The sequence below is a fragment of the Cladophialophora immunda genome (genome assembly GCF_000835495.1).
Source record: "Cladophialophora immunda strain CBS 83496 unplaced genomic scaffold supercont1.7, whole genome shotgun sequence".
NCBI lineage: Eukaryota > Fungi > Ascomycota > Eurotiomycetes > Chaetothyriales > Herpotrichiellaceae > Cladophialophora > Cladophialophora immunda.
The window spans coordinates 1977332-1993251 of NW_015622547.1; the positions used below are offsets into that span (position 1 = coordinate 1977332).

Sequence of the window (15920 nt, forward strand, 5' to 3'; positions counted from 1 at the left end):
CGGGGTTTATCCGTTGGCAGGCACCCTGCCACCTTGAGTGAACCACCTCCATTTCTGAGAAACAGAAGTCCTTCTAGTTTACACACATTGGAGTAGACTAGATCGAAGTTCGCCCAGATATAAATCTACAAGAAGACTCAGCCGCCGTAGCCGAAGGAGCTGAGCTGAGCTTCAAGCACCATAGAGTTCCCAATGTGTTCCATTTTACTTCTCTCGCCAACCATTCGATAGTCAAATAGAGTGCGAAAGCAAGCCTCCAGCAAGAATCTACCTAGGTAGACTTGAAGAGGAGCATGGAGATTGAGCAGTGGCACGCACCATTGGCATTGGCGCTTTCATTAGTACTCGTGGTTGAGGGTACACCGCCTGTTTAGCAAGCGCATTAACCCCCGTAGCAGATCAAATGTCCGTTCCAGGCTTTTCACGCCTACAGCTCGATTCAGGGGCACTATGCAGCCGCCCTGCCCTTGTCTTTGTGTATGTGCTTGTCAGCGTCCATGTCGACCAGGAACCTTTCCCATGTCGAGATGACATTTTGGTAAAACTCCATATGCTGGGTTGCTAGGGCTCCCAGGCTGTCCCGAAATTCCACTCCTTTGATCCTTTCAAAGTCCGCAACCTCGCGAACGACCTGCTCGTCGAACATTTCGCTTGTGCCTTCTGCACTCTCCACCTCTCGGTTCAGCTCTGCAATCTTGAGTTCCAGTTTGCGGTAGCGTTCGCGGCGGGCGGTTTCATGGTCAACCCCGCGCATGTCTTCGACTTTGTTGCGGATGAAGTTTGCCGGGTTCAGGTTGCTGCCATGTGAATAAGGATTAGTCGAGGCCAGTAAGTCACGTTCTGAAGTGGCTTTTTGTAGGTATTCTGTGAGTCCTTCGAAATCGAGCTGTTTTTGCTCGCGCGTTTTCAGGAGCGATTTGACGGAGTTGATGTATGCTTCCATATCTCTGAGACTTCCCAGATAGTTCTGATCTGTGTGGTCCTTTAGTTGTTTCCAACCTCTCGACGTTTCCTCCACGCACCCGGCGAAGGTTTGCAGCGGGGCTTCGATTGCCGGTTCTAAGGGGGTCAGTCTGCGCATATTGTTGGCAAGGTCGGCATAGTCGGTTTCAAGGTCACCTTCTCTGCGGGCGACGCGGGCAATGATTTTCTCGACATGCGATAAGTCCTCATCGAGTTTGTTGGCACGTTCAGTCACTTCGATAAATCGCTTGTCGGGTTTGTGGACTTTGGTGAAGGCGTTTAACATGGTATCTGCGACGTTATCGAAGAATCCCGACGGAGCAGATGTGTTCCCCGCGCCGCCTTCACCCAACGTGTTGCTTCGTGATGGTCTCAGTCGCATCTGTGCATTCCAGTCTCCCGTCTCCAGAAACAATATTAATATGGGAGCTCTCCGTAACACTGGGTGCAGAGTGCACCTCTTGAGAAAGCGATGTAACGACCACGCCCGTCGCTGGGTGAACTCCGTACTAAACCGGTCTCCTCGAACGTAGGCCATGTTATTCTTCTCGGGCAGGGGAGGGATTGCACAGGCTTGATAGTCTCGGTGCAACGTCTGCCGGAGGAAGACAAAGTCTGTGAAACGTCGCCGGACAGAGAAGTCGGTTCTTTGGAAGGACTTGAAGTCTGTCTATGGAAGAAAGTCAGCTTGAAGGGTTTGTCGGAAGCATACGACAGACGTACATGAGTGGTGACCAGATACGAAACATATGCATCCTTTGTGCCATCATTCTCTTTGAGCGGGGTATCAACAGTAACTTCCAAGATACCGTCGCGACCTATGCCAGCCAAGTCGACGTCGTCCGCATGTTCACCTACTTGGGGTTCGCTGGATACGCTGTCGCTTCGCGGCCCGCTTGCGGATCTATCTGGCAAACTGCCGTGGAATGGAGCTGATGACTCCCCTTCCGCGGTATCTTCTCGCTGCCACGAGACGCTGTCGAACTCGCCATGGTCATCCATGTTGAGCTCAGGCCAATCCCCCGCAGCGCAGGCACCCGAGTTCCCTTTGACTGAATCCGATGAAGGCGCTGAAGGACAATTTGAATCTCGTGCGCGACAGACGGTAGGGCAAGACGTCGACGATGGTAAGCTCTAAACTCTGGAAAGACAGTTCCGTCAGAAGGCCATGTAGAGGTTGGACGCAGTTGTTTCCAAGTTCGATCCCCGACCACTGGCGGATGAGCAGACGCGGCGGGTTGCGCCATGCTCACGTGCTAGCCACCCACGCCACGCCGCTTTTAACCCTCCTTTCTCTCCTTTACTTGCCGTTTGCACATCAACTCTTGAATATCTTGAATTGCGCTGGCAAAGGAACCTGAACTTCATGTAGGGGTGTGCTAATAGTTTCCTCCCTCACACCTCCGACTTTCGTCCAGCTTTCGTCCACTTGTTTGACCATCCCTCAACTTCCCACCTGCTTCCACACCAGCAATAGAATCCAACGCAGGGAATAATTCAAGCATGTAGGACGGGAGTACCCGGCTCCCCTTTACCTGCGAGCCTCGTCCCTAGCACTGGCACGTTATCGATCGGCCTTTACTTCCACCTCTATGGGCCTATTTGCACCAGTATTGTCATTCAGGCTGTATCCAGTCTCCTTCTTCCAAGCTTGATCCGCCCTTCTATACCACAAGTACCATCCTGCCATGACCAACAGCGTCAATGGGATTGTGATGCACCAATATATGTAGAAGTCGGCCGACACCCTTGGTGAACCGCTACCATTCCCTTCCGAAGGCAGCCAATCGAACATACTCATGCTGAAGAGCGACGCGACGTATGTCCCCGGCAGGAAGAGAGCTGCGATGAAGGTGAAGGTTGTCATCGCAATGCTGTCCTGTTTAGTCGACGTGGCAATGCGGGTGTTCATGTGCACATCTCGGAGGGAGATTTCGTTCTGCTCTTGCGCCATTCGGCTGTAGTTGAGGGCGATCGCGTTTTCTCTCTGACTTGTTGCAGAATACAAAACGCTAAGCTGTGCCTCCACTCTTTCTTTGCTCGTGTCGAGAGTACCGGCTATCCATTTCATCCTCGTGGTCTCAAATTCAATTCCCTGCCGTATTTCGAGGAATCTTGCCGGGTGTCTGTTAATGTAGTCAGAACACTCTGCAGCCAATGTGTGAAGGAATTCAAGGCAGTCGTGAGTCCAGAGACAGGTTCGGTTCAAGTAGTAGAGTTCGCAGGCAGTCGAATGTAGTCCGACCGTCATTTTTTTTATGTCGATATCGTTGGGCCAGTTCTTAAGCGAACGAGATTTTGTAACTCGGCCGGGACGAGTCACCCCGATCGCGTCCTCTAGCTCATCCAACTGAAAGATCTGCTTCCTTAAGAAGAGCTGGATACGTTCGGTGTATATCTTTAGCAGCATGGTAGGGATAAGGAGAGGATCGGATTTGAGAGGGAGACATGGGTTCAGTAAGTTCAGTAAACCAGGCATGAGAGGTCTAGAGTTCATGATTTCGACTGGTTCGATGACTCCCTCGCCACAGAGTAAGCCATAAGTCCATCCTGTGTCACTGTTGTGACACAGAGACAATGTGCAATGTGCCACCCCAAGTTTCCGGCGTCCTTGAATGAGGATCCTAAGATACTTGACCTTGCCAGTAGCGGTGTCGCACTCTGTGAATCGCGAATACACGCCCTCCAGGTCAAACAATGCCTGGAGCGTCGCACCGGGAAGCAGGAAAGCTTCTTCCGTGATGAGGAATGAATCCCTGCTCATATGGGGCGTTCGAACCTGTGATATTTCATCTTGCAGTCTTGGTAAGTCGCACAGTAGGAGCCGAAAGCCGCCTGATTTCGTTTTTGGTGGAGGAGACTCCGCTGAACAAGACTTTACTACGTCAGGTCAAACGGGCTGCTTGTGCGAGCAGAGAGACTCACATTTGCTAGAACCCAGTCACGGATCTCTTCGTCCATGAGATGCCCGTGTCGAAGCCTGCCTGGTTCATCAGTTGTTTCGATGAAATAGCGCCCCCCATGATGCTCGGGTCTCCACTCGACTTTGTCAAGGAGCGACTGGCGCCGCGCTGCAAACATGGATTGTCCGTGTGTATATGATGGCAGAGCTTTGGAGGAATGCCATCAGGCGTCGACCAGCTGGGGTTGTTGAAAGAAGTCGTCGCTGCCTGCAGGGCGCTGGTTTCGGCTTAGTACACACGACGACTCGCAAGCCACCGCTCTAGCCTAGAACAAGGCTGGCGACAACGGCAGGTGAGGCTGGCATACTTGAGGTGACAGAATGGAGAGTTTCGGTCCATTAAGCGAAGTTGGAGGTACCAAAGCACTTGGCAATAGACGTCAGGGATGTCTAAATATTGTGAACAGCTCCGTTAACAAGCCTAGGCGGAGGCCTTGTTCCCGGTGTTTCACAAGGCCGGCGAGAGGAAGGCGGCGAGGTGTCACACCTGGAGGGAGGAAGAAAAGAGCATTGGGAAGGGTTCATGGCTTCATTCTATCGCATTTCTTTTTTCACAGTTTCAGAACTCAAACTCGCTTCTGAAATGGTCCAGGTTCATGCCAACGCCAACCCTCTCAGTCAGATCCCGTCTTCCCATGCCAGTAAATGCTCTTCTGAGAGTGTCGTAGAGATTTGTGCTCTCGTTTTGATGTATCATCCTTTCCAACTCGGCATCTGAGATCCCGCCACTGCCGTCGCCAACTATTTCCCGGGCTTTGTCTAGACCTTGCTCACTCACAGCTCGGTGTAGATTCAAAGCTCCCAATAAATGCCCAGCTGCCTCAGGGTAGCAGCCAATGTTAATGCATGAAACGCCCAGATTATATCGTGCTCGAACAAAATTGGGGTTGACCTCCAGGGCTTTGCAGTATGCAGTGATTGCGTCCTCGGATCGACCAGAGTTGGCCAGCGTCGCGCCTAGCCGATTCCACAGCAGGTGCACTTCTCGTTCTCGGTTGACCATCCCGCTTTCTGTCGACGCAAGCGCAGCCTTGAAGCAGTCGACCGCCTTTTCGAAATCCTCATTGCCGTAGAAAAGAACACCCAGTCCAACCTGCACATCTGGATCCATTTGCTCTCCAGAAGGCGATAGCTGAGCAGCCTTGATGAAGAGATCTACAACTCTTTCGTGTAGGATTGCTCTGTCAGTAAAGCCATGTTCGGTCGGACTCGATAAATTCTCAGGGGGGTGGATTTGAGGGTATTTCACGCTGAGCCAGCGTTCTAGTGTCCTGTAGGCCGTGCTGTCATATCCTTCGTTGGTATAAGAAACAGCCAAGGCCATCAGAGCGTCAAGATTGTTGGGGTCAAGCTCTAATGCTTTTTCCAGAGCACGGATGGCCGGTGATTCCTTCTCGTTTTGGGCCTGAGCGGCGCCAAGTAAAACCCATGCTTCGACATGGTTGGGATCTTGTTGCACGGCAGCCTCAAATGCCAACGCTGCAAGAGACAAGTTGCCGTGTGACTCGAGGATCTCTTTCCCTTGTTCGAAAGCTGACCTAGACGCAGAATTGTTTTCTAGGTAGGGGTTCTGTGATTCAAACATATAATCTCCGAGCATTGGCTCTCGCTCGAAAGGGTGATGCGTATTGAGTCCCATGGTGGAGTCGAAGTTTTCCCAGGCAGCAAGGTCCTCTGCAGTGAAAGGCTCGTCTTTGGCAACATCTTCGGCCATTTCTCTGGATGCATGTTCAGCTTGGATTCCGTGCCATACTCTCTCGAAATCCTCAAATCCCTCTGCGGGAGATTCCACTGACCTGTCAATTTCCTCGAGTTCTCTCTGTATCGCCTCATTGGCTTGTTCTGAGAGGTTGTCGTGCTGCGACTCGAGTTCTTTGAACTGGGCTTCCCAGTTGGCATCATCCAGCTCAACCATGCGACCCTTCCCCTTGTCTGTAGTTTGTTCAGGTTGTTGTTGTTGCATATGTAGTGATCCAAAATTCATCCCGAGATTCATGCCGCCCATGTATCCCATGCCCATAGGGCTCTGATAGCTGTTCATCATGGAGGGAGTTTGCATAATGGGGCTTGCGGTTCGCTGTGCTTGGGCTTGTTGGAAGCGAGCAAATTCCTGTGGCGAAAATCTTGGTTGACTCTGACCATTGAGTCTTGGGCTTGCAAAAGCAGCCTCCATCCTTGCTTGTTCACCTGGGTCAAACTCTGCGGCCCAGCCGGGGGAGGGTGATCGCCTTGTGATTCCTTGAAGACTGGGGAGGTCGTGTCGTAGTTGCTCCATGGCAAAGGGCTGGGGCATCCCGGATTGTTGCATGAAGTCGTTCATCATCTACTCCACGGTTAGCTGCGTCTTTCCCCGTGTGGCCTTGACCTCAATACCTGATCAGAGCCATTCGGTGTCATTCGAGACCGCATGCTCTCTTCCAGTCCAGGCTGGGCCCGGCCGACAAGCCGGTCCCGTTGGAGAGTGTTGTCACTCTGGACATGGTTTTTGAATTGGGTAAGCGGGTTGCCCGCAGTTGAACACTCGGCACCCCCCAGAAAAGACATGGTCGACGATAGATGAGAGATGAGAAGGGCGAGAGAGGGAGAAACAGATGGAGCGTGTTGCTTTCTTTGGGCACTGCCGGGCAAGTCACGTTTTTGAAGGATGACACTGATGGTGACGAACAGGTTTAATAATACTGGGACGGAATACGGAGTACTGGGGACGTGGTTTGGCGGAGGCAACTGGATGGCCGCAGTTTGCTGCTCGCGGCAACCGAGGCACTGGAGGCAATTGGAGGCACCAGCACAGACTGGCGCAGACAAGCCTGGAACGGCAACGGAAAAAGTGATTTTCCGGAGCAAAACATACCGAGACTGCGCTCGACGCCACCCACTTTAGCCGACAACCGGAGGAACCACGGAACTTGGATTTCTTCTCACTTGCAGTTGAGATGTCGCCCGTGCCGCATTGAAATACTCCCACTGTCGGGTATTGCCCACGGGGTATAGACCAAAACCCGATTGAGTGGCCTGTGTTGACAAGTTCAGAGCTCGCTAGAAGCGCCAGTCCTCGTTGGAACCCCGCGTATCGCCAAACCCTTTCCTTTACTCATCAGATAATCAGACGGATCTCCTTCGCGAAAATACCGAGTCCCAAATCCCTGGCCAACATGACCCGCCAGAGAAAGGCCACACATGATACACAGAGAAGGATCTGACTATACCGGTCCTTGGCTTGTCGGGCTGACATGGATGCCCCTAACATTCAGGGCCTAACGCGTACCCGCGTATAGCAGCTCGCTCAATGTCAGCTCAACTTCAACGAAATTCCTCAAGACATATGCCAATGTGCCCTTCAAAGTCCATGAGACTGCCGCTCTGAACTGGCTGCTAGCAGCTGCCCGCTAGCTGTGCGCCACTGCGGGTCACAAAAGCTTTTTCCCCAAGGAGGCGCAAACCACCTTCTAGATGGGGGAAGGCAAACGAGCGTAACAATCTCACTCGAGCCTCTGCTGTCCACCAGTCCACAGGTGGCCTCTATACGCACCGGTGCGAGAAAGCGTGGAATAGGAGCCAATGGCATCATATCACTCACTCCCCAGAGAGATCTTCCGTCAGGCCTCCAAAGGTTCGAACCTACTCAATCAGTCGAGGTAAGGCAGCCGAATCACCAAAAGTCCAAAGGTAAGGTAAGCTGGAATGGGTGAATGGCCAGATAAATGAGACTGCCATGCCCGCGATATCGTAGAGCTCCATGTTGCAAAAGAACTTTCATCTCTGGTCCAGTCCATGAACATAATGTATTCCGTCGTGTTTCCCATCACAATTCCCCTGATACTGGTGGGTGTCGCTTTCGCGTCCCTCCTTTTCCAGTCCATCCTACAGTACTGGAGGTTGAGACACGTCCCCGGCCCCTTTGCGGCAAAATTCACCAACTTTTGGTTAGCCAGGAAGTTCTGGAACAACGAATACTTTGATGCCATCGCTTTGGCGTTGGACAGGCAGTATGGCCCTGTTGTGAGGTACGGCCCGAACAGAGTATTGTTCAGCGACATCTCGGCTGTGGGAACTGTCTTCAATACCAGGAATGCATTCTCGAAGGTACGTCTCGCGCCTCAGGATTAGGCAAGTTCCCGCTGGGCTGAAGCCTTTTTTCTTTCTCACAGGCAGAATCATACGAGGTCGCCTTCCAAGCAGTCAATGGGAAGTTGATAAGCTCCTTCGTGACAGAGCGAAACGAAGCCCGCGTCTCCGCGATAAAGAAGCAGGTTATTGGAGCCTTCACGACCACGGCCATCCTCGATTACGAATATCATGTCGACTGCAATATCAGGAGCCTGATGAGTCGGCTTGCCAATACCGATCCGGAAGTGAACATTGCCAGATGGATCATCTTCTTCGCTTTCGACACCATCTGTAACATTGCCTTCAGCGACGATCAAGGCTTTATGGAGAAACAGTCCGATCTAGGAAACACCCTAGCGGGCTCCCGTCAGCGCTTTGACCACTGGCATAATTGGCAATCCCTACCCAAACTTGAAAAGCTCATTTATAAGAACCGCTTTGCGTCTAGGGGCACGAGTGGAACATCCCTGCTTGGTAAACTTGCCATAGAACGCCTCGAGACTAGGCTAGAAAAGGGCGGGTTGGGAACTCATTCCGACCTTCTTGACCGGTATCTACAGGCAAGTGAACGCGATCCCGTCACCTTTGACAGATCAACCATTATCGGCCTACTCATTTCGACGATCCATGCGGGCGCCGAAACCACCGCGGCATCCATTAACCTCACCCTATATTACCTCCTCACCAATCCACGGAGCTTGGCCCGGTTGAGGGCTGAGATCGAAGATGCCAAGCTCGCCTCTCCGCCCTCATGGCAGTCAGTCTCGAAACTCCGGTACCTGGAAGCCTGCATCAAGGAAGCCGGTCGCATGAGTCCGCTTATCCTCGACCCGATTGAGCGCGAGGTGCCCGCTGACGGGCCCGGTGTCGAGATTTCTGGCGTCTATGTCCCCCCTGGTTGTGTGGTGGCGATCAACATGACAGCGCTGAATCGCGACCCGTCAGTCTGGGGCGACAGAGTCGATGAGTTCAGGCCTGAGCGGTGGATCGAGGTTGACGAGGCACAGCTCTCGAGAATGGAACGAGCCAATTTGTCCTTCTCCGCCGGGAGGAGAAAGTGCATCGGACAGCATATTGCGTGGATTGAGATGAAGAAGTTTATTCCCGAGCTGTTGAACCGGTTTGATGTGAGTATCTTCATTAAATCTATCCCCCGTCTTCTCCGCTTGTCTCTTATTCTTCTCTTTTCATTTGGGGCTTTCTCATATCTCACATCATCCATTCTGGTTTCTTTCCATATATTATGGCGACATCGGACCCGCAGCTTTGCCGCCCCTGACCCTGACTGACTGATTCCTCCTTCCAAACAGATCGAACTGATAAACCCCAACCAACGACTCGGGGCATTCCGTTCCATGGTTTTCTTTGTCGACGAGCTCATGGTCAGGCTGACACCGCGATGATCGTCTGTCTCCATCGATGATGATGATTATGATGCTGCTGCTGCAGCAGCAGCAGCAAAGGAACGCCAATCATGAAAGAAACCAGGGGGAAGACAAATGGTCCTTTGATGAGTAAAGAGCAAGGAAATACAAAGGGGAGAATACCGAGGGAAAAAAAAAGAGGCCACCTATTTTCCGCAGAATGTGTGTACATACATATGTCATTAAATCTGTGCCGTCTCGAACATACAGAACGCGACTTGGCTTTCAGGCTGCTGTAACGTCCCTCATCACCCCTTTGCAGCTACGGAAGTAACGAGCGCGGGAAAAAGGAAGATCTCCTTCACCTTCTCTGACGTATCAACAAAACCAACCTCCGTCGACCGAAATACAGGCTCCCGTCACGAAACTCGCCTTGTCACTCAACAGGTAGACGATCGTGTCCGCGATCTCGACCGGCTGTGCCATCCTGCCGAGAGCGGTGGACGAGAAATCCTCTGCTGACTCCGAACCCTCGGATATCGCCATGGATTGCTTCATCAGCGGCGTGTCTGTGAAGCCCCTGTAAAAAATATGCAAATTGTGACTCGGAGTCAGCGCGATGCTCTCTTCCACCTTCATGGGCGTAAGGGCGGTAGTGCCTCCAATGTGGGTGGCATCGGGGGGAAAGGGGTGAAAGGGAATGGGGAACCATAACTCACGGCGCGACACAGTTGACCCGAACTCCTCTCTTGCCCACCTCCTTGGCCACACACCTCGTCATGCCCAACACTGCGTGTTTACTCGCCGTGTATGCCGTCGTATACTCCCGCCCTTGAAGACTCAGCCCACTGCCCGCGTTGACGACGGCTCCCCCTCCATGTCGTCCGTCTTTGCCGATAAATTTCAGCTGCGCCCGCATACAGTTCATCATGCCGTGCACGTTGACGTCGAAGACAAAATGCCACTGCTCGTCGTCGACGTCTTCAATCCCGCCGATGTTGTGGTCCTTGGGAATCGTGCCCGCGAGGTTCGCCGCCCCGTCCAGCCTCCCGAACCGCTCCACCGTCTCGGTGATCCACGACTCGACGTCGTCGCGAGACCGCACGTCGACCTTTCGTAGAAGAATAGACTTCTTCTCGGGTGCTTCTTCTGCCTGGGCTTCGGCGGTCCCCGTGTGGGGGATCTCCCTCGCGAGGTCCGCAAGGAGACTATCGGGGACATTGATGTCCCCCACGGAGACTCTGGCGCCATATTTCAGCAAGAGTTTGGCAGTCGCCAGACCTATTCCACTGGCACCGCCCGAAATGGCATACACCCGGTCTCGGAAGAACGACTCCATCCTCGTTAGAACCTCCGCAGGGTGGAAGCGCAGATTTCTAGAGAGAGAATGGATGCCGAGTCAAGAGAAGAATGAAACTTAGAAGAAGAAATGGCCCTCGTCGTGAACAATATATGATATGGCGAAGGCACAATGACGTTTCTGGATGTCAGGGAACGGAGCAGAAACAGACAATTCGACGAGTTGCTGCCAGACAGGAAATGCAGCTTTAGAATAGAGCTTCCTGCAGAAAGCCTATGTCCCTTGCCTCAACAGGGTAACATAACTAGATACATATATTCTTGGGGTGAGGAGAATGTTACAATACATTATACGCCCTTTACGCCTTGGTCACAACTCGGCGTATCTCAGCCCGATGAAGATCGTTGTTAGGTTCATTGGGTGGATGGGTATGATACTTTTTACAGCCAGCGGTCCGAATACGAAATATTGACATGATGCCTTGTGAGCACAATGGATTTTGACGGTTCGCCCCTGCAGTCACTCTGGATCGTTCAACTTGCAGCTCAAAAAGCGGCTTTCGGCCACCAAAAAACAAAGCGGACTGATCGTCACGCATGAATAACATCCTCACAGCCATCATCATCACCACCACTGACAATAGGGTATTGTGGCGCCACCGTGAATAGCAATGTCGTTCCAACCTGTCGATACAGTACCAATCTGGTCGCAGCCAGCGTGGTTGATCATCCCGCTCAAGAATCTCCTCCTGCCAATATCGCCATCTTCGTCAAGACCGTGCACCAGAGAAACTCTTTCTCCTCTCATGCTCCTTCGTGATATCTGCAACGAGCTTGTCCGTCTTTTCCTTGTCCTTCATCTCTCTTACTTTTGCCAGAACCACTTCTCGGAAGATGGCACTCTTGGCAGCATTGCTCAATGGTCTCTTCTCGCCAGTTTCGTTGGTGGCAAGACCTCGTCCAGGAGAAACTCCCCTGACGTGATTCTTGACGGCCAGCCCGGCAGCATTCTGTGCATTGGCGGGTATGTCGTTTGCATCTGGTGAGCCAGGTTCTTCTTCGTCCTGCATCTTGAGGGCGTCGATTCGGTTGGCTAGTTTGACAAGCTCGATACCACGCTTCAGCTTCATCTTCGCCAGGTAAGACCGGATTTCTGGCAAGAGATCATGATCCGAGGCCGTTTCACCGGTCAGCCAGATATGCTTGAGAGCCTCTTTACTCGTTGCACGCCGCTTGGGCTCTGGTTGCAATAGCGTCAAGATGAATTCTTTCGCGTCCTTGCTGACATCTTTCCAGTACCGCTCGTGGAATATGATTCGACCACTCTTGCATTCATCCACGAGATCTGCAAGGTTCTCGGAACGGAAAGGAGAATAGCCGCAAAGCAACGTATAAGTGATGACTCCCATTGACCACATGTCAACAGCCTTGCCATGGCCTTGCTTGAGCATCACTTCAGGCGCCGCATAGCCGAAGGATCCCGCCATAGAGGTCAGGACGGCACCAGGGCCTTCCAGTGTCTTGGCGATACCAAAGTCGGCAAGAACAAGTTGGGAATCAGGATCTTTGGTGAGGTAGAGAAGGTTCTCTGGCTTGAGATCTACGGGCGTTGATTAGAAAGCATTGAAACCGAAAAAAATGATTTCTTCTTACCTCGGTGGACAATGTTTCGTTCATGAAGATAGTCAACCGCCTCGAGGACTTGCTTAATGGTCTGCGAGGCGTCTTTCTCCGTAAACTTGCCCTTGTCACAAATGCGGTCGAACAACTCTCCACCAGTAGCTAGTTGGGTCACAATGTAGAACTTGTCCTGTCCCTTGTCAGTCTCTCCACATATTTATTCCATGACAGAGCAAGTCTCACTCTCGATTCGAACCAGTCCACGAACCGAACGATGTGAGGGTGGCTTAGGGTCTGCAGCATCTGCAACTCGTCGTATACCATCTGCTCATTGCCCTTGACACTCTTTTTGAGGATAATCTTGACTGCAACCTTGTCTCCACCGACTTCGGCCTCGCGGACGATTCCATATGTGCCCGCTCCCAGCGTCTTTCCAAAACGGTACTTTGCTTTCTTATCGTAGCTGTCGGGCTGGCCTTGCAGCTTGTTCATCATACCACTGACTGTTGATTGAAGAATCAGCCCCGGTGAACTTCGAGAATTGAAATATTTGTAGAGGAGAGGGGAGTTCTGCAGAAGCCAGGGTGTCCAGTGACAAAGCCAGAACATGGGCCACGCAGAAACATTCACAACTGTTGAGGACAAAGGCACTGGGGTGTTGTTCAGTGGCCATGCGGGACTCACATGCACTCATGGTTGCAATAGTTCAGGCCAGCGCCTGCGCAGACGGTCTTAAAACTCCTCTGAGACTTGAGCCACCGAGAAAGAGGGCAGGATCTTTGCAATGAGCGTCGGAGGAGGGAAAATTGGTATTCCTTCAGGTCTTATTCTGTCTCGCGATGTGAATCCAGCCGCACGTCGTAGTCTTTGAACGGCTGCGGGGTAGGCCTGTCGCGGCTGACAGCGATTGAGGTTGGTCGAACACAGCACCACGGGGAACGTAGGACAGAAGTACGGAGCGGTCAGTGCTGAGTAGAAGATTCGTGCAGACACTTGATCCGAGTCAGAAGGAAACAAGTAGTGAAAAGGGCGAGGAAGTTGCAGGATCGCTGGCAGGAGTCACTACTTTCCTGGAACCCTCTGGGGGCCATTTCGTGGCGGAGCACAAGAGGGAGGAGCTGCAAGAGGGGCCACGAGCCCAGGAAGGGAGGATTCAAGCTCCCAGCTGAGGTTCACTACTAGGTCAAGCTGTGGCGGCGGCTGCAGGGTTCAGGCCTAAATCACTCACCAATCCGGTAGCTAGAGTCCCGTGGGCTGAAAAGTGCATCTTTGGTCTATACGAGCTCCTCTACCTAGTACTCCGTACGCTGTCATGGAAAATGTTTTGGAATACACCCTACAAGTAAGCCCCTGGAGCAAAAAACCGCACAATCTGGCGCACTCTCGAGATAACGACGAGGCACCCGCCAGATCAAATAGCTGATATCATTAATTGAGGATAGGGATATTACTGTATATAACAACAGAGCACATATCTTTGTGAATGACTAGTATCTCGGAGTGAAGAAGTCAGAGTAACCACTGTTAAGGAAACCCTCTTTTTGTCAGACTGTGCTACTTATTGTTGACAGGGGTTCGTCTAATTGGTTCGGGAGACGCAGACAGTCTGTGATTGGTGCGCTAGGCATTCGATCACGTGGTCCATGCAACTTTTCTACATCAACCACGTGACCTACAAACATCAAAAGAATGCTTGTGCGACGGTCACACTCAAGGACGGAGGAATTTGGACACAAATGGGATGCGGCTAGCACAGTATATACACAGAATGCATCGCTCAGACCCAGTTGGAAGGCCTAGCCTGTTCTTCAGGACAGGGCTCCCAGCCTTGGGTCTCACCATCAACCCCCGGCCTCACCTGGCTTCAGAATCCTACCTCCGCCTCCCAAAACCCTTCTACCGTCGATATTCACCTCGCAAACGACGTGTTCTGTCCTACTCATCGGTCCACTTCTCCGAATACGAGATCCATAGTGCCAATTATGGCGACTGCATCCGCCAGTAAATGACCACGGCTGATCTGATCGAAACAACCCAGGTGGGCAAACCCAGGGGCTCGCACTTTGCATCGGTATGGACGTTCGCTTCCATCGCTGACGAGATAGACGCCCATTTCGCCCTTGGGAGCTTCAATTGCGCTGTAGGTATCCCCTGGAGGAACAGTGTAGCCCTTGGTGAAGAGCAAAAAGTGGTGAATAAGAGCTTCCATGTTCTCCTTCATTGCTGCTCGCGGAGGTGGCGCGATTTTGTAATCCTCCACTTTCACGGGACCCGGGGGCATCTGATTCAAGCATTGGTGAATAATGCGCAAAGACTGTCGGAACTCTTCCATTCGGCACAGGTATCGATCATAACAGTCGCCGTTTTGACCCACCGGCACATCGAATTCGACTTTATCATAGGCGTCATACGGCTGACTCTTCCGAATGTCCCAGGGAATGCCGGAGCCTCGCAACATGACACCAGAGAATGAGTAGTTGAGGGCATCAGCAGCGGAAACGACGCCAACACCCTTTGTTCTGCCGATCCAGATGCGGTTGTCTGTCAAGAGCTCCTCAGTCTCGTCAATGCGATCACCGAATTGAGTTGCCCAGGCATAGATATCGTCCAGTAATCCAAGGGGAATATCTGCCTTGACACCGCCAGGACGAACATAAGCAGCATGCAATCGTGCACCTGAGACACGCTCGTAGAATTCCTATTATCTGTTAGCTAGTAGTAAGACTATTATCGTCCTGGCATACCATAAGCTTCTCTCGCTCCTCGAAACCCCAGAGGAAAGGAGTCAGAGCACCGACATCCATAGCGTGCGACAGAATCGACATCAAGTGGTTCAATATCCTGGTAATCTCCCCAAACAAGGTCCGAATGTATTTGGCTCGCTCGGGAATGTCGATATTGAGCAACTTCTCAACGGCAAGGGAGAAACATTGCTCGTTGGTCATCATTGAGACATAGTCGAATCGGTCGAAATATGGCAGAGCCTGGAGGTATGTCTTGTACTCAATCAACTTTTCCGTGCCTCGATGCAGCAGCCCGACATGGGGATCTGCCCTGACAATTTCTTCGCCATTGAGCTCGAGAATCAGACGCAACACACCGTGTGCAGCGGGATGTTGTGGGCCAAAGTTTACGGTATAATGACGGATCTTCCTTGTCTCGTATTCATCACCCAAATTCATGTCGGGGGTTTTATTGACCAAGTTGGTGTCTTGCTGGACGTGTTTGGTAAAGGTGGAATCCGTGGGAGAGATAGTGGTGGCTAAGGGACCGCCAGGAGTTTCAGGGTTGGGAGCGGAGACGGGCCCGGTGGTACTAGGATCTGCTCTTCGAGGGGCAGTCGACGAGATCGAACGGGAGAAGAAGAGCGACTGTCTCTGTCTCGAGGGGAGTTGACGACTGGGTGTGAGGCAAAGTCGTTTGGAAGTGTGTGCGTGCCGGCTCGCGGCTCGCACAAATGAGGCCGCCATAGTCATGCTGGTCCTTTTTGGCACGAGGCCAAAAGAAAGAAGGCGCAATTGTCTTCGAGTTGATGCTTCGAGGTTGGCCGCATCAAGCGAAGTAGAGGCGGCTTTCAAGTGTGCCCTTGGCCACTGAAGTCAGAA

General features: G+C 52.2%; 7 protein-coding genes across 8 annotated transcripts; 1 reads left to right on the forward strand and 6 right to left on the reverse strand.

Moving 5' to 3' along the window:
• Positions 1-90: 90 nt before the first annotated feature.
• Positions 91-2142, reverse strand: PV07_11433 (uncharacterized protein). Its single transcript, XM_016398868.1, has 2 exons — positions 1687-2142; positions 91-1633 (listed from the first exon to the last, which is right to left on the reverse strand). The coding sequence occupies exons 1-2, from the start codon at positions 1963-1965 to the stop codon at positions 449-451; spliced, it is 1464 nt and encodes a 487-aa protein (XP_016243430.1). The 5' UTR covers positions 1966-2142; the 3' UTR covers positions 91-448.
• A 154-nt stretch (positions 2143-2296) lies between these two features.
• PV07_11434 (uncharacterized protein) lies at positions 2297-4109 on the reverse strand. Its single transcript, XM_016398869.1, has 2 exons — positions 3889-4109; positions 2297-3838 (listed from the first exon to the last, which is right to left on the reverse strand). Exons 1-2 carry the CDS (start codon positions 4042-4044, stop codon positions 2528-2530), a joined length of 1467 nt encoding a protein of 488 aa, XP_016243431.1. The 5' UTR covers positions 4045-4109; the 3' UTR covers positions 2297-2527.
• Positions 4110-4293: 184 nt separating this feature from the next.
• PV07_11435 lies at positions 4294-6645 on the reverse strand. Of its 2 annotated transcripts, XM_016398871.1 has the most exons (3): positions 6299-6645; positions 5722-6248; positions 4294-5643 (listed from the first exon to the last, which is right to left on the reverse strand). In XM_016398871.1, exons 1-3 carry the CDS (start codon positions 6467-6469, stop codon positions 4485-4487), a joined length of 1857 nt encoding a protein of 618 aa, XP_016243433.1. In that variant the 5' UTR covers positions 6470-6645; the 3' UTR covers positions 4294-4484. The 2 variants fall into 2 exon arrangements, with proteins under 2 accessions (XP_016243433.1, XP_016243432.1); XM_016398870.1 differs by having other exon boundaries at positions 4294-6248.
• A 1060-nt stretch (positions 6646-7705) lies between these two features.
• On the forward strand, positions 7706-9613 carry PV07_11436 (uncharacterized protein; the record flags this gene model as incomplete). Its single annotated transcript, XM_016398872.1, has 3 exons — positions 7706-8008; positions 8074-9159; positions 9343-9613. The coding sequence occupies 3 exons, from the start codon at positions 7706-7708 to the stop codon at positions 9433-9435; spliced, it is 1482 nt and encodes a 493-aa protein (XP_016243434.1). The 3' UTR covers positions 9436-9613.
• PV07_11437 (uncharacterized protein) lies at positions 9594-10972 on the reverse strand. Its single transcript, XM_016398873.1, has 2 exons — positions 10116-10972; positions 9594-9976 (listed from the first exon to the last, which is right to left on the reverse strand). Exons 1-2 carry the CDS (start codon positions 10733-10735, stop codon positions 9775-9777), a joined length of 822 nt encoding a protein of 273 aa, XP_016243435.1. The 5' UTR covers positions 10736-10972; the 3' UTR covers positions 9594-9774.
• Positions 10973-10977: 5 nt separating this feature from the next.
• On the reverse strand, positions 10978-13489 carry PV07_11438 (calcium/calmodulin-dependent protein kinase). Its single transcript, XM_016398874.1, has 4 exons — positions 13000-13489; positions 12559-12818; positions 12349-12505; positions 10978-12295 (listed from the first exon to the last, which is right to left on the reverse strand). The coding sequence occupies exons 1-4, from the start codon at positions 13007-13009 to the stop codon at positions 11466-11468; spliced, it is 1257 nt and encodes a 418-aa protein (XP_016243436.1). The 5' UTR covers positions 13010-13489; the 3' UTR covers positions 10978-11465.
• A 361-nt stretch (positions 13490-13850) lies between these two features.
• On the reverse strand, positions 13851-15918 carry PV07_11439 (NADH-ubiquinone oxidoreductase 49 kDa subunit, mitochondrial). The gene is made up of 2 exons (XM_016398875.1): positions 15060-15918; positions 13851-15013 (listed from the first exon to the last, which is right to left on the reverse strand). Exons 1-2 carry the CDS (start codon positions 15789-15791, stop codon positions 14255-14257), a joined length of 1491 nt encoding a protein of 496 aa, XP_016243437.1. The 5' UTR covers positions 15792-15918; the 3' UTR covers positions 13851-14254.
• Between the last annotated feature and the right edge of the window lie 2 nt (positions 15919-15920).